The 23195-nt window shown below is 39.7% G+C and overlaps 1 protein-coding gene across 1 annotated transcript in view; it reads right to left on the bottom strand.

The window, feature by feature from the left end:
- Positions 1–3726: 3726 nt before the first annotated feature.
- TRPC7 (transient receptor potential cation channel subfamily C member 7) overlaps positions 3727–23195 on the bottom strand; it is a 131626-nt gene continuing 112157 nt past the window's right edge. The window contains exons 7-10 of the mRNA XM_056858011.1: positions 22334–22529; positions 17583–17804; positions 15932–16009; positions 3727–4171 (exon numbers count right to left, since the gene is read on the bottom strand). Of these exons, the coding sequence (XP_056713989.1) occupies positions 4118–4171; positions 15932–16009; positions 17583–17804; positions 22334–22529 (550 nt within the window). The 3' untranslated portion in view covers positions 3727–4117. The remainder of the gene's footprint in view (positions 4172–15931; positions 16010–17582; positions 17805–22333; positions 22530–23195) is intronic.

Raw genomic sequence — 23195 nt, 5'->3', positions numbered from 1 at the left:
TTCTTCTAAGTCTGTGGACTTCAATGGACTTAGAAGGCTTCAACTCTGCTTCAAACTGCAACGTAAGTTTTAGTTTGTTCTCTCTCTCTGTGAATGTGTATGAGAGAAAGGAATGTGTTCAACTACAACAGGCTCATTTGCATGCATGTGTATGTACGTGGCATTATTCTTGACAAATCAAGGTTAGAAACCCATATGTTTAAAAAGAAAAAAAAGACTCAAAAATGGAAAATGAGAGAAAAAGCTAGAAAGTGACAGAAAAATGATGTGATGCTTCATCATTTCGAGTTAAGTACAAAGCCTGCCAGTAGTCTCTTCTGTCTTTCCAGTGAACCATAACCTCTGCCAGTTACCACAACTCAACCTCTCAAGGGAAGGAGTTGTATTATTTTTGCCTTTGATGTAAAACACAGGCTAATAGTGGAAGCAGGCCAACTGGGGGCATTATGTGCCAAGTCCGAATTCAGCAGGCTCTAGTGCCTTTTAAAGAGACACCACTTTACTGATTCCCCCCAATTCTGAATTCGCCACCTTCAGTAGTCAATGACATACATAACTTCAGCATATTTATTTTACAGTGTGTTGGATTTTAAGAAGATAAAGCAAATATTAATCATTTAAAAGATCAGGTAAATGTTCAAGGTACAACAAAATATTCTGAGGTAATTTTATTTTTGTTGTCATTGTTTTAGATAAAAATATTACAGTATACAAGATAGAATTATTAAAGGTAAAAATACATTATTTGATTTTCTCTCTCTAAACAGTTATACCTACAGTACACATTTTTTATTTTTATTTTTAGTTTTTTTTAAACAAATATAACTATTACTCTATTAGGCTATCTGTGTTCTCATCTGGCACTTAAGAACAGGTCACAGGTCACCCTCTGGTTCTGCTTATTATGAATCATTATTAATAGCGGATATCTACTGTCATTGTATCTTGTAAACAAACAGTACAGTTGTATGAGTCCGTAGTAGCAAAGTGTGCTTTAAACAGCTGGAAATCCTTTTTCTGCCATTAAAGAAGTATGAAACTGAGTTTTCAGGTGTAGTAATGCAAGTTAACAATGTGATCTTATGCAGAGTTACTCCCATCTAAGTTCACTGAAATCAATGGGCTTAGACTAGAATAACTCTACATGGGATTGCACTGTTAAGACTTGCTTCTGTTTGGGAGAGTGCAGTGTGAAGACACCAGTCCTGCAGCCTCTAAGTGCTTAATTTTTGGGGGGGGGAATTCCCTCAACTAAACAAATTGCAGCAAACACTTTTTCTAAGAAATTTCACATTTTGTTGGAATGTTATTGAATGGATCAAGATCCACCCAAGGTGTTGCTGATTCCAGATTCTTTGACAACATGTTTTATAAACTCACATTTACTCTATGGCTTTCTATTCAGTCCAGGCTGGGTGGGCCTTTTGCAGCTTGGTCACAAATCCACCTTCATTGACAGAGACTGCAATTCAACGTATATTGACTTGGGTGTAAATCCAGGTGAACTCTGTGGCATATGCTATGGATCATTTAAAACCCCCAAAATATTTTTTTTTCTAGAACATACACATTCCTGAGCAAAACAGAATTACTTTTTAGTGTGAATAGAGATTATAGGAACGTGTCTGCATTATCTTGAGGGACACTTCTTGTGTTATAATTTAAAAATAACATGAAAATTCCTGAAATTTCTCGTGTCTCAAAAATGTGTTGGTATGATTACTATACAATTCCCCAGTACAAATTCTACAGCCAATAATGGGGAAAACTGGCTGCTCTGACAGAATCCAGCTGCTGAAATACAGCCTCAGAATCTTACAGATCACAGTCTTTCTAAGGAAAGGAATGTACTATGTACTAATCATTCCAATGTGACATCTTCTGCCATATTCCCATAGCCTCAGTCCTGAGATTGACCACAGGAACACTAGAGCACATACATGAAGTGTTTCTCCATCTGTACAAGTTAGGGTTGCCAGCTCTGGGATGAGAAATTCCTGGAGCCTGGGGACAGTGAGGTTTGAGAGGTGGGGGACCTCAGTGGTGTATAATACCATAGAATCCACCCTCTACAGCAGCCATTTTCTTCAGGGGAACTGATCTCTGGAGAGCAGGGGTAATTCTGGGAGATCTTCAGGCCCCACCTGGAGACTGGCAACCATAGTACAAGCTTTGGAGTATATATGAAATCAGGGAACCTCACCCTTAGACTAAACTTCATGATGACCACTGAAAGCCAGGTCAAGTAACATGCACTGAGGATGCTATAGAAGGGTCAAGGTTCCAAATGAACTTTGAACTTGCTATGAATGTTTGTCTAGTTAATCCAGAATTCACAACATGGTCATGAACTTCTGCTAAATTCAGGCTACATCTCTTCCAGTTTCCTTGATGTTCCTCACTGAGTGGAGGGAAGTCTTTCAGTTCTTTCTCTAGCTAAACAATGTTGATAGAATGGGTTAAGACTAGGTTAGATGAATGATGTGGAGGAAAGGACCTCCTTTCTTGATCTCCAACCATCTAGTCTCTGCAAGAGCTATTAACTTAGATATTAACCTTTCATTTCTAATGCTCTCCTCAAATATCTGTCCAGAACGTTTCATGATTCTTTATCACAGGGATAGAAGTTCCACTACAGTCTTCCTAAAACAAAAAATCCAGGTTTAATGCTTACCATCGAGTGGTTGTTCTTTCACAATGGACCATATGTTTTTCCTGAATGAGTCACTCAGTCTCAGGCATTTTGCATGTAAATGATTCTATGAACTCATTTCAGGCCATGGGGTTTAATGATCTGCAAGCAAGTAGTGCTCTGTAAAACTCTGTCATGTTCACCTGCTCGTGTAATACAGGAAACATCCTGTGAACACAGAATGTTTTGATATTTAGACCAGCTAAAATTGCTAAGATTTCAAACAAGAGGATATTAACTTCTTTGCATTGTAGAGGGTTCAAAGCACACACTCACATAAATTGTCTCAGTAATCCTTACAATTCTGTCAGTTATGACAGATAGGGTTGGAGGAGAAGGCTAATAGTGCCGTATTAAGAAGAGTTACAACCAAGTCCATTGGTTAATGGGCTTAGAGGGTGTAACTCTGCTTACTATTGCACTGTAAATCTGATAAATATTGGCTTACCATAGCCTGCCCATTGAATTGAATTCCCATTTTAAGTCAAATATGAGGGCAGGGAACATTTGAGGGGACAATTGGGAAGGGGTGCTTGACACTTCTTCTATCTGTAGCATCTTCCTTTCAAATCCCCCAGGTTATTTTTAGTTGTTTTTTCCAAAGGTAGGCCCTGAAGCTGCACATAATGCCAGCTGGAGGAAAATGGCTGGGAACAACTGGTGGGCACAGGAGGTTGTACCCCCGACCACCTTGGTCACATTTTCTCCCCTGCAAGTGTCCCTTGCGCTCAGTTTGTGTTGGCAAGTGCAAGCTTAGGAACATGTGATTTCTAACATAACAGTCAGTTCCAACTAAAGGTGAGATTTGAACCAGGGGACTTCCCAGCTCACACTCTTAGCTGCTACACCATAATAGGTAGATGTTAGTTTTGTAGGATTCATAGTGGCTGCACAAATGAAAATACGTGGATTGCAAGTTTTGAATGAATGTTTCTGGGACACATTTATGTACCTCTTCTCCTTCTTTTCACATTTCCTTACCATTTATGCTTTTGATCCTTGGTTACTGTCTGCCGATTTATCGCTTTGAAGATCTGGCTTTTTTCCCAATTTTCAAAAGTTGCTTTGGGTTTCTAGAACAACCAAACTTGTCTTCTGAAGGTTATACATGTAATTCTGATGTCAAAAGGACTGCTTCGATACAAAAAAAGTCACCTTTATATCATAAAGGAAATACTTGATCATTGGCTTCACCCAATAAACCAAGCTAATGCACAGTGCCTCTAAAACAATTGGAACTCAACAAAAACAGAGCTTCCAATGCTCTCATCTTGCACAGCTTTTGCTCCTTTAGAATGCTGGTTGAAATAATAAAGTGTTTCTTATTTGTCCACCATCAAATGTCCTTATTTAAGTTCTTTCCAAACTTGTCACTGAGTTGCTGTATTAGGTTTGCCAACTCGCCAGTTGCTTGTGACTTTTCTTCTAGAAGCTCATAGCGCAGACTTGAAATATCTTGCTTAATCTCCTTAAGTTCTCCTAAAATTAAAAGAAACACTCTCATTAATAGGACAGAATAAGTAACAACATCACCTCCTGTGGGAGTTTCCAGCCCTACCCACTTTGCCTCATGATCAGCTCTCTCATGAACAAAGAACTTTGAGCAATGACCTTTGTGGAAGAGCTGCAGTTATGTTATGGCTTGCTTAAGGGACTAGCAGTGTCTTCTATCCTAAGCAGAGTTATAGGCTTCCTAAGTCCATCAAAGTCAATAGGTTCAGAATGGACTCTCTGCATGGACTCTCAATAGAACGGCACTATAGCTTCATCAAATCCTAAAGATGACTGCTTAAGTGTGTATTAATTTTGGAATAGGAAACAAATCTGCACAAAAGTGGGACATCTATTCACATTAAGACCCCAAACAGAACTAAGATAAGAGGTACAATCCAGCAAACGCTAGTTGTGAGTTAGTAAGTCCCAATTCAGTGGTTTCAACAGGAATTAATGGTAAATAACTTGTATTGAATGGTGACTTCAATAAGAAACTAATTGTGACAACAATAAAATCAATAAGATACAGTCATAATTCCAAAATGTTTTTATCTGCATGCACAGATATCTGTTTTTTGTTTGTTTGTTTGTTTTTTGCATAGAGACACTTAAAAAAGGTGGGTAAAGGTAGTCCCCTGTTAAAGCACCGGGTCATTCCTGACCCATGGGGTGATGTCACATCCCAGTGTTTACTAGGCAGACTTTGTTTATAGGGTGGCTTGCCAGTGCCTTCCCCAGTTATCTTCCCTTTACCCCCAGCAAGCTGGGTACTCATTTTATCGACCTCGGAAGGATGGAAGGCTGAGTCAACCTTGAACCAGCTACCTGAAACCAACTTCTGTTGGGCTCAAACTCAGGTCGTGAGCAGAGCTTGGACTACAGTACTGCAGCTTACCACTCTGTGCCACGGGGCTCCTATAGAGACACTTAGGAAATGATAATTTGGGTGTAGAATTTTCAACCTTGGTTTACATGCATGTTTTTCTCTTCACCACCAATCAATGGTTCTTTCTTTTGTAATGTTATGGGTAGGGATGTCATAGCCACATTGTTTTAATTAAAAAACCCTAGTTTCTTACATTTATTCTTCCTGTTTGGAATGAAAACTGCAGTTGTCTTTGTTCCTCAACCATATGAATTAAATTTGACCAACATATTATCATAAAAATTGATGCCTGTTTTTGTGTTAATTGTGTAAGTGGCATATGGTATAAAGTGGTGTTTCAGATTTGTTTACTGGGAAAACCAGTGACCATGGGAGGAATGTTTCACAATACAATATATGAAAATAAAAATATAAAAAACAGGGCATAGTTATAATCTCTAATATTGGGCCTAAATCATCCTAATACTTGGGAAAAAAATACGCTGAGAGTAAGTTTACTCTTCTTTTGTGCTAATTTCTTGAAATTTGTGATAACTGCTATCACCCTTCTTATTGATACATTAATGATATTTGTACTATACTTTGTACATGCAGTACATGCATATATATAATTTATTATCACTAAGCACTGCTATGAGGGAAACAACTGGAAAGGTTAAAGGTTGGATTGAATTACTCTCTTCTGCTAAGTGAAGAGTCTTCCTCAGATAAAGTAATCAGTTCATCAGAGAACAGGTCTTTACTTAGCAGTCAAGAAGCACTGGAGTTTATCTTATATTCAGTGGAACATACAAATAGGTAAGGATTCCCCTCTTTTGCTTTTCTATATAATGTCCTCATGCAGATGTTATTCAGAGTTTCTACATTGCCCTATGAAGGCTGCTTCCAAACTCCATTGAAAGGTTATTGCTTTCTCCAGTATATATGGTTACTTACTCATTGGCTTTCCCAGAGTGCTACACTGCTGAACTCTGAGAGAAAAACAATCCCCTGAGTGAATCACATTGAGATGATTTCTGTTTTGGTTCATCTGGACATTTCTTAGTGACGGTTTCCACTTATCAGAGTTCTGCACATTGTGCTCTAGCAAAACTTTGAGGGTGGCTGGTATGCTTAGGCAACATTCTTTTGAAGCTTCCAACAAAAAACCACCATGGAAGTGATGCTATACTCATGACAGAGATTGTCTAAAATCCCTAAGGCTAACATTTTGATCATCTCCTTTTTTGCTTGGTTAGCTATGCTTTCAGAAAAATATTCCTGTCGCTTCATCTATTTGATTGACAACTGAATTGTCATAAAAACCTTTAATAAAATGCTATGACTTTAACTTTGCTCACTATATAATACCATTAAATTTAAAAGGACTTGCCTTCATTGACTTCATCATTCTCTCGATCCACCTGGGCCTTCAGAACATATCGTTTAATAAGTCTCTTCATTATTTTCTGAAAATTTAGTTAAAACAGTTAAATGGAATGATGTTGTCTGACCATGTCAGTTTAATTTTAGGGCCACAATCCAGCGCAGTTATTCATGTTTAAGGCCATTGATAGCACTGATGAACTATATTGGACACACACAACTATATTGGATTGTGGTCTAAATGACTTAGAGACTTAAAACTCTTCAGTTGTATATTTATTTGATATGAGGATTGTATATCTATTTGATATGAAATTATAATATGTAAAAGACAAAGATCACTACACCACTGAGATTCCTTTTGTACTTTACCTGGAGCAGCTGCCACTTGGTCTTTGGTCATTCTCTTGCAGTCTCTAGCAATGTCTATATCTTTTGCACACACGATTCAGGGTGATTGTTTGGTTGTGTGCACCGTTAGTAACACCCGTTCATTTTGGGGGCATATTTGCTAGCTGCTCTGCCCTAACCACAAGTATGGAATGGTTTATGCATTACTAGGAGTGGTGGAACAGCATCTATGGAGGTAGTGACAGCTGCTCCAGACATCTACTGATGGAAAAATCAGGAAAGGAGGTTTTGCCCCTTCTCCCTCTTTATGGCAGACTAGCCATATCTGTAGCTCCACTTGATCCTGAAACCCTGGGAATCAAATTCCTCAGGGTTGGAAATTGGAAATGAGGAGACCAGAAAGTGGGGGAGATCTTTGACTGTTCTTCTACAGATGAATTGCTGAATCAAGCCTAATGTCTTTATGATGAAACTCAGTGAATTCACAGCCACTGAACAGAAAACAGGAAGTAACAGCAAATTGTGAAAAGAATATCCAACAGCAGCGACAATGGTTTTAGAAAAGAAAAGCTGATGGACATTGATGTATGTAAAGAATACATATTGATGTATTCTTTAATATTAATTTTTAAAAAAATATCCTTTCCACTTTGACAAGGCATTATAAAAACAAAGTAACTCCAACTGACTATTAGAATAAAATTAAAATGAAAGCTTGTTGGACAGAAGAAATAAGAGTCTTATGTACAAATGACTGCAGTCAGCAAAAGAAATATATGATATTGAAATGTGATATTGAAATTACAACAGTAAAGAAAGTTATCTTAAAAAAAACTATAGAGAAACCAATTCCAAATCAAACTATACTTGAAGTCTTTAATATGCCTTTTAGTTGTAAGGCCAAAACCTTTCCAGAGTTAATGATTAGAAACACCAACAAAGTTGACCCTCTTCTAAAGGAATACTTTACACCAAATCAAATTAAATAATTAAATAATAAATGTGCCTACTACCAAAACTTCAATATAAATGAATATTAATGTAGTAAGTAATTCATTGTTACACAGAAAGACCATCTTGAATATTTTATCTTTCCCCCCATTAATGCATTAGATTCAAACCAGTTTAAAAGGTTAACTCTCAGTCCTATGTATTACACTTTGCCCTGATGCTCTCACATTAAAATTGGACCCTTCAATGAAAAAGTAAAGTTTAATTAATGCCTACAGTATTAGAAATCAGGTTTTGTGTACAACTTTCATTGCAAATGCCAATTAAATTTGATTCCAGTGTTCATACTTGAGAAGAAAACCTAGAGAAGGCTTTTCCAAACTGCGGCCCTCAGACAGCTATGAATGCAGCCCAACACAAAATCGTAAACTTACTTAAAACATTATGAATCAGCTATCGATAGTGTTAGTGTATTTTATGTGCAGCCCAAGACAATTCTTCTTCTTCCAATGTGGCCCAGGGAAGCCAAAAGATTGGACACCCCTGACCTAGAGGGTGCTCAGAATTTCTATGGCACAGGGCGCAGTGGGATTTTTTGATCATTTACCTAGCTCCTTCCTATTTAATTCCTTCTACCTGTACAACTAAATTGCCTCCTATGATACCTACAATTCTGTACTTCCTCTCGAGTGTAAGAGAAAACCCTCCCAAGTAGGGCACTCTGCACAGATCTCAGCTCCAGCAGGTAACCATTTGACTTTTATAGAAATGATCTTGCCACTGCTATTCATGCTCTGGTTATATCCAGGGTTGATTATTGAAATGTACTCTATGTGGGGTTCCAGTGGGAACATATTTACTAATCCTGAAAGAGGTTTAACTTTTGGAGGTGCTTTATAGTATCAGACCATTGCTCCCTTTAGCACAGTATTGTCTTCTCTTGACAGGCAACAGTTCTCCTGAAGAGAGGGAAACCTTTCTCATCAGTGCTATCTGAGATTCTTTAACTAGAAATGCCAGAGGTGGAACCTGGGACCTCCTGCATGCCAAGCACATGATCTGCACCTGAGTCACGGACACTCCATTCAGTGGCTTCAGTTTGGTTCTATGGGCCACAGCATCTTAAGAACTGTTTATTCTCATATGAACTTTCCCAGCATTTAAAGTTTTACTGTTGGTTTGGTTTTATTGTTTCTGTGTTTTTTTAATTAATGTAAACTGCCTTGTACATCATTTTAAAGGAAAGCTGAGGTTCACATTCCTTAAATATGTAAATAATTTTTCTGACTACAGCAATCCCCTTTTGGAGGTAAAAATGTTCTTATCTGTTGGATAGAATGAGGTGGCCACAAATCTCAGGTGGTTTCCTGCAGCCACTTACACTATTTTGGAGCAACAGGTACAAGTCACTTCATTGAACATTAAACAAAGAGAACTGGCGTATGATCCAGCCTAAGATAAGTACTTTTAGGTCACATTGATTTCTATGGGACAAGTAGGCACATCCTTAAATTTCTTCCACTAAAACTAGTGGGACATGAAAGTGCTTCACTTTGTCTGGGTTGTGCCCTCAATGTGTAGAAACTCTGCAGCAGCTCAATTTTTATTCCAAAAACAAAGGTCTCTCCTACAAACCCAAAGATCTGAGGTAGATTATCTACAGTGGTATAAATGATACTTTTTAGTTTGTGATCATTGACTGCAACATGGGATCCTAATTCTCCTATGATAAAGTTAATTATACAGTAGCTATGCAGCCCAATCCTATGCATTTTGCTTTGAAATAGGCCCCACTGAATTTAGTAGGGCTTATACTCAAGGAACTGTGCATAGGATTGCATAGGATTGCAGCCAAAAGGATTCAACATTTTAAACGTGCATTCTTCTTTAGACGAAAACAAATACTGGACAACTGGTTCTAAGAAACATAACAAGGACAAACGATGTAGAAATAAGTATCGACAACTAGTTAGATAGTTAAAAGAGTGAAACATGTACCGTATATACTCGCGTATAAGCCGAGTTTTTCAGCCCAAAAAAAGGGCTGAAAAAGCCGAACTAGGCTTATACGCGGGTCAATACGGTAGGAGAGGGGGGAGGGGAGGGGGGAGGAGGGAAGAGGGAGGAGGGAGGGGGGAACTTACCTGGGGGCCTCCTGCCAGCCCAGGAAGGCCGCGCCGCCGCCGCCACCGCTTCGCCGCCTTTCCAGGTAAGGGGCTCTTCCCCCTCCCCCCTTGAATGGCACTGGGGGTGGGGTGGGGTGGGGCGGGAGGGCCTGGGAGGCCGGCGGGAGGGCGACCTGGGGCAGGGCCCTGCGCTCTAAAATGGCGGCCGCCATTTTAGAGCGCAGCATTGCCGGTAAAGGGAATTTCTTATTGACCCTCGGCTTATACGCGGGTCAATAAGAAATTCCCTTTTCTGGCCTCAAATTTGGGGGGTCGGCTTATACTCGGGTCGGCTTATACCCGAGTATATACGGTATATATTATAAATGCAGAAGTTAATGGCATATTTGCATGGTGAAGAAAGACAGGGTTACTTCCAGAAGAATACATGAGGTACAATGCACATACTATATGCTGGAGATGACCATGGTGGTAGAATCCATTGGGAAGTAGTGTTGCCACCTGAAAAAACATAAATTGAGGAATGTTTTTTTGGGAAAGTGGGGAAATAACTGAATCCCAAAAGAAACAGTTATCAGGAGAGTCTTTTTTTAAAAAAAAGGAAAGGGGGAAGGGAAATAACAAATCAGGATGCAAAAATGCCACCATCTCTTCATTGATCACCGAAGTCTAACATACCGTTCACCACAGAAATTGCAATAATGAGTTAACGGCATACTTTTTCAAAACTTTGCTTCTGTATCTTAATTTTGTGTCTCTAAGCAAAAATAAAAACAGAAAGTATAGCTTTTACGTTTAATTAGGTATACTTATATGTATCTGCATAATTATTAGAAGGTGCCCAGTAGAATTATTAATAGGTACTCAATGAAGCTTAATCTAGGTAAGACTGAGGTGGCCAGGGATACAGCAAGTCAGGGATTTTTTTTTGACCCGTCAAACTCTATTTGGGTGAGATTATATCCCCCAAAAGAGGGCTTTTGTACTTTATTGATGCTATTAGATTTGGGTATACAGCTGTTATTTCTAGTCTCATCTAAGGCATATTCTGTCTTTAGCCAACTTCGGTTGGTGTAGCCCCTCTTGGCTTGGATCCAAACTAGGCATTTCAATGGGCACGAGGATTTCTGTCCACAGAATTTGATTGTCCTGCCTCTCCCTCTCCCTGCAGCCTGAAATGCTCCCCATGTTCTGTTCTTGGGGCGGGGGTCTGTCTCCTCCAGGAACATAATATCAAGGAGCAGTTTGGGTTGCAGGAGGGGAGGGGGGAGCCAAGAAAACCACATTCCAAGGGCCAAAACCGTTGTGCCTGCAGAAATATTGGTCCAGAACCAACCCCCTGATCTTTCCTTGATAAGTACTAGCTGCAGTTATTCAGGCTGCGATCACATCCAGTTTTATGTTTCTGCAATACGCTGTCTGTGAGGCTGCCTTTGAAGATTATTTGGAAGGTTCAACTGGGGCAAAATGCAGCAGGGACTGTTGGTTATAAGGAACATATCACAGCAGTTTTAGAAGAGCGACAATGACTGCCATTTTCTTCTGGGGACAATTCAAAGTGCTGACAATTTCATTTTAGGTCATAAATGGCCTGGGAGTAGGGTAATTTCTAAAGGTCCAGTATGTATCTACCTATTAGCTGAAGTCATCTACAGAGGCTTTACTTTGTATGCTGCTGCCTATTCAGAATAAGAGAGTTGTGATTACAGATGGGAAAAGAAAAAGAGGGCTACACCTAGCAACGTACCAGCAAACCAAAAAAGTCAAAAAGATGCCAGGCAACAGGTGACAGCTTTATTGTCATGTAAAGCCCTTATATGTTTCATTCCTGTGGAAAGGGTCAGCACAAAGGATCTCTGATCCCCCTTCCTCTGGTGAAGCAGATGAAGCAGTAAAACACGTAGGGGCTTTACATGACAATAAAGCTGTCACCTGGCATCTTTTTTACTTTTTTGATTTGATTGCAGATGGGGTCTTTTTCTGTTGCGACAGCTTGGCGCCTTCCCCACAGTGAGTTAACTGGTCCCAAGCTTTGGCGCCAAGTAACATTTATTTTATTTCGTAACATTTTGCTGAGAGTCTTCGTTGAATTTCCCCACACACATACCCTTGACTTGTTATTTCATCTTCTTTGGCACTGGTTTGAATATTTTACTGCTATTGGTCTTCTTAATGCTATTACCTTTATCATTTAACTGCTTGTTTGTCATTGTTGGGCTTTTAGTTATTATTAATGCAATTTTATAGTTTTAACTGTTTTCTGCTTTAATTATATTGGATTTTGTCTTGGTAGCTCCTACTCTGAGAGATCAGGATGTAAAGAGATCATGATGTAGAGGGTAAGAAGGAGTTTTAGCGTTCTTGTGTAGCTGTTTTTCCCCCTTTTTTTGAAAAAAAAAAAAAGGATTTTCCAGGAGAAAATATCCAGACAATTGTGCTTTCTACTCCAGTAGGGAATCTACTCTGTAGTGTTAGGAAGGATAAACTAAGACTGTTTGGTATATGAAAAGTATAGAGTTATCAAAAGAAAAAGAAATGGCTAAAGCTAGGGAAAGAAAACAGTAACTAAAATTGCCTTTTGCTTAAGGTTCTGCAATATGACATGAGTTCTGCCGTTCTGTTACCAAAAAAAAAAAAAAAAAAGGATTACTGTTCCCAGGAAGAATAAAGAATGTTCCTTCAGGTTAATACCATCTCCCTAAAGGTCTGTGTGAAGAAAGAGAGAACAAATGAAATGTGTCATGCTATAGTATTTTTCCCCCATATTTCATACCGAAACACATCCATGGGGGAAAAAGAAAGGTGAAATATTTCATATTCAATCAATTGAAATATGGCACTAGGAAATTGCACAGTCATCTTTCTTTCCCTCTGTGATGCACAAGTATATCATAATATGGACTATATCACTAGGCGATCATTAGAGTATAGCAACATTCTGCTGACCTCTTATCGTTCTCTTTGCTGTCACAATGCCTTCATTTCAGTAACTTCATTAACTAGCCATCATTTTTAATAGTTAACCATCAGACAGATCCAAACTATGACAATTAGTTATTGCTTTGTTCTTTGTAGTTGAAAAATAGTTATTGTCCAGGCAACAGGAAAATAATTGAAAATAATTACTGTCCAGGCAAAAGGATTTATCTTTACTGTCTCTTATCCCTTTGGCTAGCTATGCTTGTCCATAACATTTTACTTCCTATTACATTGTGACATTGTTATTCATGTTCTTGGCAGAATCTGACATTTTTAATAATATATCTTTGGGGATTGAGTTTAGTAAGAACATTATAAAAGACAAAGGGAAAAAAAGTAGTTATTTCAGCTGTCTCTTTCCAGCCTCTGGGCTTAGTACTGCAAGGTAGGTCCCAACCTACCAGGTACTATAATTACACCCTTTTGAAAAGGATAATTTATTCTGCATAATTACTTCAAGGTTAAACATGATTCATGCAGAAGATGACATGGCTTTCTTAGTTCAGGGCATCTTTATTGTTTTAGGCATTTTTGATGGTTTGGATTAGATATGTTTGGCAGGGAAACTGACAATGTTCCCCATGGATCACCTTTCTCTTTGGAAGCACTTGTGTGTATATTAGCCTTTATTCTGGTAGTCTTTATCATGAACCTAGAAATATTACAACCATACCCCAGACTGGTTTTGGAAAGTAAAGGATACCAATGCATGGTGCTGATACCAATAAACAGAGTAACTCAATTGAGACTGTCCTGTTGGCAGGCTGAGGAAACAGGCAGAGTCAGGCAACAGTCCTGCTGTCCCTTTTCCCACATGCATACTTATTTTTACTGGGTTTTATATCCTGCCCTCTCCCCAGTAGGGTTGCCAGGTCCCTCTTCACCACCGGTGGGATATTTTTGGGGTGGAGCCTGAGGAGGGTGGAGTTTGGGGATGGGAGGGACTTCAATGCCATAGAGTTCAATGGCCAAAGCGGCCATTTTTCTCCAGGTGATCTGATCTCTATCTGCTGGAGATCAGTTGTATTAGCAGGAGATCTCCTGCTGCTACCTGGCATTTGGCAACCTACTCCCCAGCCAGGCCAGGCACAGGGTGACTCACAACAATGATCCATACAATAATTATAAATACAATAAAAGATCACAAAATCACTACTTATTTCCTAGACTTTTCTACCACTGTTGTGCTCCAAGAACAACAGATGGAAGCATTTTCCCCATAAAGGGATATATGTGTTTTTAATATCTAGAAAAAACCAAGAGAGGGAGTAAAGGGAAATTGCAGCTTCTATAGTACCAGCTGCTTCAGTTTAGCCAGGTACTTTATCAGTCTACATGGGACAGGCTAGCATTCCAATTGAATATTTTTAATGTAAAAAACTGCTCTGAAAAACACTGGAATGCACAGGACAGCAACAATGTCTTCTGGATTCACTGGAATGAATGACAGAATGAACAATGGTAAATCCAATGAAAATGGCTAGTATGGAAGGAGCCTTTAAGGCTTCCAGAAATGACATAATATGTTTTCATTTATGCTGGCTTTTGATGACCAGGAATGAATGAATGAATGAATGAGTGTGTATGTGTGTGTGTGAGAGCCAGAGGGAGAATAGAATAGAATAGTTGGCAGCCATCCTGAGCCCAAACACATACATGCATGCTTACATACATATACATACATGTGTAAGACAGAGAAAGAAAGAAAGAAAGAAAGAAAGAAAGAAAGAAAGAAAGAAAGAAAGAAAGAAAGAAAGAAAGAAAGAAAGAAAGAAAGACTGGGAAACGGCCTCCCCCCCTCAGCTGCGCCAGTGGCCTCGTGGCAAAAGCCTTTCCTACTCCCTCCCCGGCCACGCACGGGCCTCGGGAAGCCCAGAAAAGGCCGGGGAAGGGGAAAAAGGGGGACTAGGTGCCTTGGCTCCGCGGGCCAGATAAAAGCCCTCTGGGGGTTGGATCCAGCCCGTGGGCCGCATGTTTGACACCCCTGGATTAGAGTTTCAGCGGAAAAGGGGCTTTGTGTTAAAGAAGGGTGGGAAGATAAGAAGCACTTCCTGTGCAAAGATGTTTTAATGTCTGACCCCTTGTTCTCACTGAGACACTCACTGATTGCTATAAAGCTGCAGAAACTGCAAACCAGTCTACTTTGTAGGCTCATGTGCAGAACTTCTCGAATGGTTGTCTTGCTTCTTGTGTGTCTAACCAAGTTTGTGAACAGCTCTAGCAAAAGCTGTTAAGGTATGCTTGGACTATTTGGAGTCAGATGGTACACTCCATAGTCATCCCCCGCCATTATGCTCAAAGGATTGTTTTGGTGCCACTTGAGTTCAGCCCTAAACAAATCACTTCAATGAGAGTTTGGGGATGTGAGCATTTCTCATGTGAATAGTGGTAGTAAGATGATAATTGTCTAGCCTAGTCAAAATAAATGTTAAAAAAACATCCTGGTTCTTTCTTATTCTTTTTTATTATTCTGATATAAGGTTTGGGATAAATTTTGAATGAGATGTTTCATAATTTGTTGTATTATGGCAGTTAAATATGGAGAATAGTGTGCTTTGGCATAAAATGGGTAACTACTAACTATTCAGATATGCACTGATATATGATCCATTGATTTGGATCATTCAGAATGTGCCATACATTGTGCCAGCCATAACACTTCTTGTACTCCATAGAATTAAGGATGGCAACTGGCCAGAAAAAAGGTCCTCTTTAATAGAGGTTTAGCATATTGAAATAGGAGACAAAGCTTTTCATGGCATAGAGCTAAATAATATCACCTGAAAAATTGATATTAAAAAGATATTAAAGGGACAGCTAGAGGGATCAATTTAAAAGTTGGCAGACCTGTATGGTATCATGAGGACTAGATTCTTTTGAATCGCCTTTTGAGCTGACTTTTGTGCCTTTTATTGAAGTCATGTATAATCACCAAGACTACAATCCTAGGAATTTTTACTAAGAGGCAAGTCCCATTTAATTAAGGCACCCAAGTAGATGAGTTTAGGTTCAAAATCTAAATCTTAAAGCATGCAAAAAGCCCCTCAATACAATTTTTTCCGCCCTGTATTTTTATAATTCCTTTACCTGGTATCTTGTGGGCTTGTTGTAGGCATTCTTCATGGTAAAGTCTGAATTCTGAGTACTTGACTCGAAACGAACTTTCTGAAATACACAAATGTAGCAAGTTTCATCATAATGAACTTTTTAATGAAAACTTTAGGAACCAAGCACTAAGAAAATATCAGCAGACAACATTTTTGATAAGCAGCACAGTGTGATTGTGCAGTGAAAAAGCCCCAGTATCAGGGTTGTCAACCTCCAGGTACTAGCTAGAGATCTCCTGCTATTACAACTGATCTCCAGCCGATAGAGATCAGTTCACCTGGAGAAAATGGCTGCTTTGCCAATTGGACTCTATATCATTGATATCCCTTCCCTCCCCAAACCTGCCCACCTCAGGCTCCACCCCAAAAACCTCCCGCTGGTAGCGAAGGGGGAAGTTGCAACCCTATCTCCAGGCCTGGAGTAGCTTCCAGACTCTGCCACCACTGAGGCCGGGCCCAGTGGCCTGGCTCTGCGATAGGGAATCTGCTATGGGCCTGGAGCAGCTTCCTGACACCTAGGTTTGCCAACCTCCAGGCACTATGACTTCAGCGGACTTCAGGGTTTAGCTTCAAAACATTCCAATCTTCTACATGCACATGTGCTCTACCACTAAGCTTAGGGTTGACAACCTCCAGGCACTAGCTGGAGATCTCCTGCTATTACAGCTGCTCTCCAGCCAATAGAGATGTTCACCTGGAGAAAATGGCCACTTTGGCAATTGGGACTTATGGCATTGAAGTCCCCTCCCCAAATCCCACCCTCCTAGGCTCCACCCCCAAAACCTCCCACCGGTGGCAAAAAGGGACCTGGCAACCCTACCCACAGCCATTTTCACTGGTAAAAACAGTGAAGGGAAGCCCAAAGATCCTCTTTCCCCCTCACAGCGTTTTGACCACATTAAATGATGGAGAGTTTTTTAAAGGTTAATTCTTGCATGAACTGGCTCATATCACACATAACATGCTTTTTGGCCCTGAAGAATGGCTTATAATAGCTTTAAAATGAAGAACGAAAACACTTTACAGAGCAGCCTCTAGGTCTTGTTGTTTATAATGACATTACAGAGGTCAGATGGTAATCACATGTCTCAAATAATGACTGGCTAAGCAAACAGGAGATTCCTTGAGTGATTCTTCCATCATTATTTGGAGACTGGATTGCAAGATCAACCAGTACTCCATTTGTTCATTACAACCTGTCAACTGACTAACCAATTAGGCTGTGACAAACCTGTAACAAACCTCTCACTTGAGCTAGTACCAGGTTGCTATGAAATTTGGGTGATTAGGAAGCATCTGTGCTACCTAATGTGCCTTATGTGTAGTGCCAGAACTGAGGTAGGGATTGGCTCTAGTATAAGGATGTCATTTGCATTACATTATTTGTTTCAGGCAAGAGGCTGAAACTCTTAAGATATTGGAAGGCAACACCAAAGCACAGCAACTTTGGCATGTGCTATGGTATTCTCTTATACTTAGAAGATGACTTGTAGCACACTTGTCAAAAAGGCTGGCCACCATGAGAAGTAGGCTTCCTTGAGAAAACATATTACAGATTCAGTTCAACATGAGTTTGTTCCAAGGGATTACTTTCAACCCACAAATAGCAAAAGAGCAATCAGTAGACATACCCGTGGCTTGGAATTCAGCATGCCCATCTCGAGATCATTTTCACAGTTTTTGGCCTTGGATTTGCAGAGTTTTATGAGGCACATTTTAATTCTCATTATGAGATAATAAAACGACTTAGGACTTGGCACTAGATTGAAAGGGGCAGGTAGAGTCCTTCCCTCATCAAAATATGAAAGCCAGAGCTTTGCCCGTGCAAACTTCCACTCCACATCAGCATCCTCCTATAAAAGCAGAGAAACAACTATGGTTTAAAAACATAAGGAAAACTGGATTAGATTTAGATGGATGAGTGAAAATTGGTGGAAGGAACATTAACAGTTTGAGATATGCAGATAACACCACATTACTGGAAGAAAATAGCAAATACTTGAAACAACTACTGGTGAAGGTTAAAGCAGAAAGTGCCAAAGCTGGATTACAGCTGAACGTCAAGAAGATGGAAGTAATGATGGGAATTACACAAGTTTAAGGTTGATGATGAAGAAATTGGAATAGTTCAAGATTTTCTGTTCCTTGGCTCCAACATCAACCAAAAGGGAGATTGAAACCAAGAAATCTGAAGGAGATTTAGACTGGGAAAGGCAGCCGTGAAGGAGGTAAAAAAGATTCTTAAGTGTAAGGATGTGTTCCCAGCGACCAAAATCAAGTTAATTCATGCCGTGGTATTCCCTATTACTATGTATGGGTGTGAAAGTTAGACAATGAAGAAAGCTGAAAGGAAGAACGTAGATTCCTTTGAAATGTGGTGTTGGAGGAGAGTTTTATGGATACTGTGGACTGTGAAAAAGACAAAGTAGAGGGTTCTAGATCCAATCAAGCTGGACTTCTCCCTAGAAGCTAAAATGTCTAAACTGAGGATATCGTACTTTGGTCACATTAAGAGAAGACTGGAAGAGTCACTGGAAAACACAATAAATGCTAGGAAAAGTTGAAGGCAGCAGGAAAAAAGGAAACCCTAGCATGAGATGGATTGGCTCAATAAAGGAAGCCAGGGTACTCAGTTTGCAAGACTTGAGCAAGACTGTTAACAATAGGACATTTTGGAGGACATTAATTCATAGGGTCACCATAACTCAGAAGTGATTTGATGGCCCTTTACACCCATGCACCCACCCACCCACACACACATGTTTTAAAAGGGCACAATTAGTTTTTGGGAAGAGATATGTCCCTCTTAACTCACTGTCACTCATACAGACTTTAAAAGGCACTGGTAGATTGATTTTCACAATGAATAGAATGTTCTGACTAAAGTCACTGCTGGTTATTATTTCACCTAATGCTTTTGCTATAGCACATCATGGAAAGACCAGATATGGTGCTTAACATCAAGCTACCCTTGATGTTTGTTTCTTTAGGAAATGTACATGCCACTTCTCCAGATGCCTGCCTTAGGTAGCTATTTATGGAATATTTATTGAAGTGTTACCTGATATGAGCTGGTTACCTAGTTGGAAGGCCAGACTGAAAGGGTGCATCATTCCTCCTTATTTTCTGCCATTGTACATAGTATATGTCAGTCATTTGACTTTTCAGAGTGATCCCTGTCCTAATTCCAGGCCCAGGTTCGTTTCCATTGCCTGGCTGTGTGCATTGCCTCTCTTCAGCTGGCACCCAACTCAGACGTACAACTGCGTGAACTATTCAACCCTTGGTAACATATACATGTGTATGAAGTTGTCCTCCAAACCACAGATAGCAATTCTGAGTAATGAAATTTGGCTGCCCAGCATCCCATTGTGGATAGTTAACATTTTGTGGTGTTTTTAAGCTTTCTGGTTTCTTTTCCGCTGTGCTTGCTTATATTTCATCACTATTCATAACCAAGAGAACTCCAGTCACATAAAAATGACATAAATATGTGTGTAGTGAGTAGCTAGATTCATTCCAGACACGCTCAAGTAAACAAATGTGCGTATACACAGTATTTGGTAGAATATATTTGCATATTTTAAGCATTGGTGAGTAATCTTGAACCTTAAATGGGCCAATGAGATTCTCTGGATTCTAATCATATTTGATAACTTGCTGTTTTGGAAGCTTTGGGCCAGATCACCTAATAAATTTTAGCTGATTTTTCTGGACTGCTGGACTACTAAATAATTTGAGTGCACATCCCAGAATGTGAAATTCAGAGTCTAATAACTGGCCATTTGGTCTGAACATGAATTCTGCTTGGGCAAACCAAGCAGTACACCTCAGTACATATCTCAAGGATGGTTATAATAAAATATGATAATTAGGGTTGCCAGCTCTGAGTTGGGAACTACCTGGAGATTTTGGGGGTGGAGCCTGAGGAGGGTGGGTTTTGGGGAGAAGAGGGACTTCAATGGGGTATAATGCCATAGAGTTCACCTTCCAAAACAGCCATTTTCTCTGGGTGAACTGATCTCTGTTGCCTGAAGATCAGTCGTACTAGTGGGAGATCTCCAGCCCCCATTTGGAGATCGGCATCCCTAATCATGATGCTGAAGTATAAAAAATGCAGAGGGAAGCCTATGTCAGGCATGAAAAGGAAACAACTCCAGTACAAATCCCAAATACAAATTCTGCCGGTTGCATGGAGGAATGCTAATGCACTGAAAGGTGGCTGCTGTGAAATAATGGGGCTCAAAGGACTGGGCAGGAGAGTTCCAGAGTTGACACAATCAGCAACACTTTATATCAGCATTGGGGATGAAATGCCAATACAGCTTCCTTTCTCAATTATGCAGTTAAATTAGGGTTGCACTTGCCAACCTTCAGGTACTAGCAGGAGGTCTCTCGCTATTACAACTGATCTCCAGCTGATAGAGATCAGTTCACCTGGAGAACATGGCCACTTTGACAATTGAAGTCCCTCCCCTCCCCAAACCCCACCCTCCTCAGGTTCTGCCCCAAAAACCTCCCGCAGGTGGCGAAGAGGGACCTGGCAACCCTAGGTTAAATGTGTAAAATGCTTGACTGAGGTGTAGCTCCTGAGAGGTCTTTGTACTGGAACCAAAGCACTGTCAGAGTTGCTTAGATCCCTTGCACCTGAGCACACAAGAGTTATAGGTTTTTGCCATACTTGCACAGCATCACTTCAGCCTCAGCCAAAAGAAGATTTGTTTGGAATGTCTAGTAAGGCCACTCCAGAAAGGTAAGCTAAAATCTAGCCCAAGAGGTTTCAAGCAAACTGAGAAGCAGACTTCTTTCACATCATACTGGGACTGAGAAGAGAACTAGAGAGCCAGTGTGGTGTAGTGGTTAAGAGTGTCAGACTAGTATCTGGAAGGCCCAAGTTCAAATCCCCTCATTCAACGGAAGCTTGTTGGGTGATCTTGGGCCAATCACAGTCTCTCAGTCTAACCAACTTCACAGGGCTGTTGTGAGGATAAAAATAGAGGAGAGGAAAATGATGTAAGCCACTTTGGGTTTTCACTGGGGAGAAAGGCAGGGTATAAATGAATTAAACAATTCTGTCTGAATGATAAGAAAGATAAAGCAAGGTATTGTAGTGTGGTGTAGTATTTGGTCTTACTGTCTTTCACTTCCCAAAGCTTTGGAGATGTAACATGAATTAGAAATTTATGTTGCTGTTTCCTAGAGCGCTGGCTGGATATACTAAGTGGGATAGACATAAATAGCTTCTGATGCATGAATATGTAGTGCACGTGAAATGTAAATTCTCAGGATAAGCCATGAGCGATCTAATCATTCTTTGCAATAAGCCATGAATCAAATTTACTGCAAGTATATCTAATTCCTAGATAACTTTCTGTTTGATCCACCACAAATCCCCCAGTAGCAGGGTTGGACACATCCATTTTAGTAACTTAATATTATAAAGAATATAGAGATGACTTTATAATATGCCTGAATTTTTATAATTTAGTTCTCTTACTGGTCCCAGTAATAGAAAACAGTATATGTTGACCACCCATTCTTACTGTGAGAAAACACAGAGTGATTTGCTTAAAAACAACAACAAAAAAACTTATGTGGTGCAATACTATGTTTCACAAGAGTTCAGCTATAAAGATTATGTAATACAAGGGGAAAATAACCTTGGTCTCAGAGCAGCCTATTTGACATACAACATTTGTGATATTCATGCACATATAGGAGACATTTCCCCACATTTAACACTGCAACGGTAATGATAATTCAGCCTTGTCAAGGACTATTTAGGCAATAACTAGGAAGGAAGGATTTTTCAGGTAGGGCAACTGACATCCAAGGATTAGTGTACCATTGACTGAAGCTGTCAGATGGTATGCAGGCAGTACACCCTAGGTACTCAGCAGCATCAACCAAGCCCTTTGTTACTGATTCAGCTGGTAGGAGGAGGGAGACAAGACACCTCTGACCACTATTTCATTTTCAGGCTATGAAAAATGGAGCCATCAGGAATGCTGGTCAAGTCTGGAGCCAGGGTGGGTTTTGCCCAAATATTGATAGCCATGTAGCTTGCTTGTTAGGTAGCAGCCTGCATGTAAAAGTTAGGTTAGGGGATGTAGGTCAACAAAGACTAGTTTAACCCAGATATTGGTCTTGTGTCTTCAGGTGTTGCTACAACACACAGTTCATGTTGTCCAAAGTATCTAGAAATCATCTACAATCTAAATAGATATAATGCATCGAGTGGATTTGCATTTTGTTCCTTGCAAAGTCCTACAACAGTAGTGCTAAAACTAGGGGGGGAACACAGAAGATCTTTGTTTTTTGTAAAATACAAACATATATTAAAGAAACACATTTGGTCTCTAATTATATTAGCATATCTTACCTCAATTTCCTGATAGGAATTATTGATCATGGCTATCAACATGTTGAGGAGAACCACCACCATGGTGACATTATAAACCCCATAGAGCACATATCCAATGTTCTCAATAAACTTGTGATCATATTTCAGCACCACTGATATCACCTCAGACAAGCCAAATATGGACCAGAACAACGTTTTAAAACTTTCTTCTACCCTAAAGACAAAATGGAGATTCTTGTTAAGCCAACCCTTGATCTGCTAGCCATATAAAAGGCACAGTATGGAAGCTTGCCAACCTGAACAACAAGTAAACAATTACATTCTTCTGTAGTATGGATGACCTTGCACGATTTTTGCCGAGACCGCAGCAGATGAGGGGAAGATAAATGTCTCTTCCACAAACACAGCAAAGTTCACAGGTTTTCAGATCTGAGAATCGGACCATCAGCTTGGTAGCCTTATAATTATTTTGTAAATGCTTCTATCTTAGAACTGTGATTTTAATTATTTATATATTTCCATTTTAAAGATGCTCCTGGATGAAAATATCTTTGCTAGAAATAAGTTAAAATGTGATATTTTCTTTTAAAGACTTGATTTTGCTTTTTTTTTGGGGGGGGGAAGCCTAGTTGTTTTTAATATTCTGTTCCAGTGACTAGATATTGTGTTATAGGAATTGATTACTCTACCCCCCCACCCCAGTAAACATTTTCTGTTTATATTAACTCTTTTTGGTCTTCTAAAATCTCATACAGGTTTCACCTGAGTCTTAAAATTCTCATTGAAAACTTCCTTCAGATGAAACTTGGTGACAATTTAAGGAGGTATGGAACTCACCTCCCCTGATAAAATGTACTCGTCTTATTAACATTTAATTCAT

Source organism: Euleptes europaea, chromosome 1, assembly GCF_029931775.1.
Source record: "Euleptes europaea isolate rEulEur1 chromosome 1, rEulEur1.hap1, whole genome shotgun sequence".
NCBI classification, from domain to species: domain Eukaryota; kingdom Metazoa; phylum Chordata; class Lepidosauria; order Squamata; family Sphaerodactylidae; genus Euleptes; species Euleptes europaea.
Note: the sequence above shows the minus strand (reverse complement) of the source record. Positions and strands in the feature narration are given on the sequence as shown.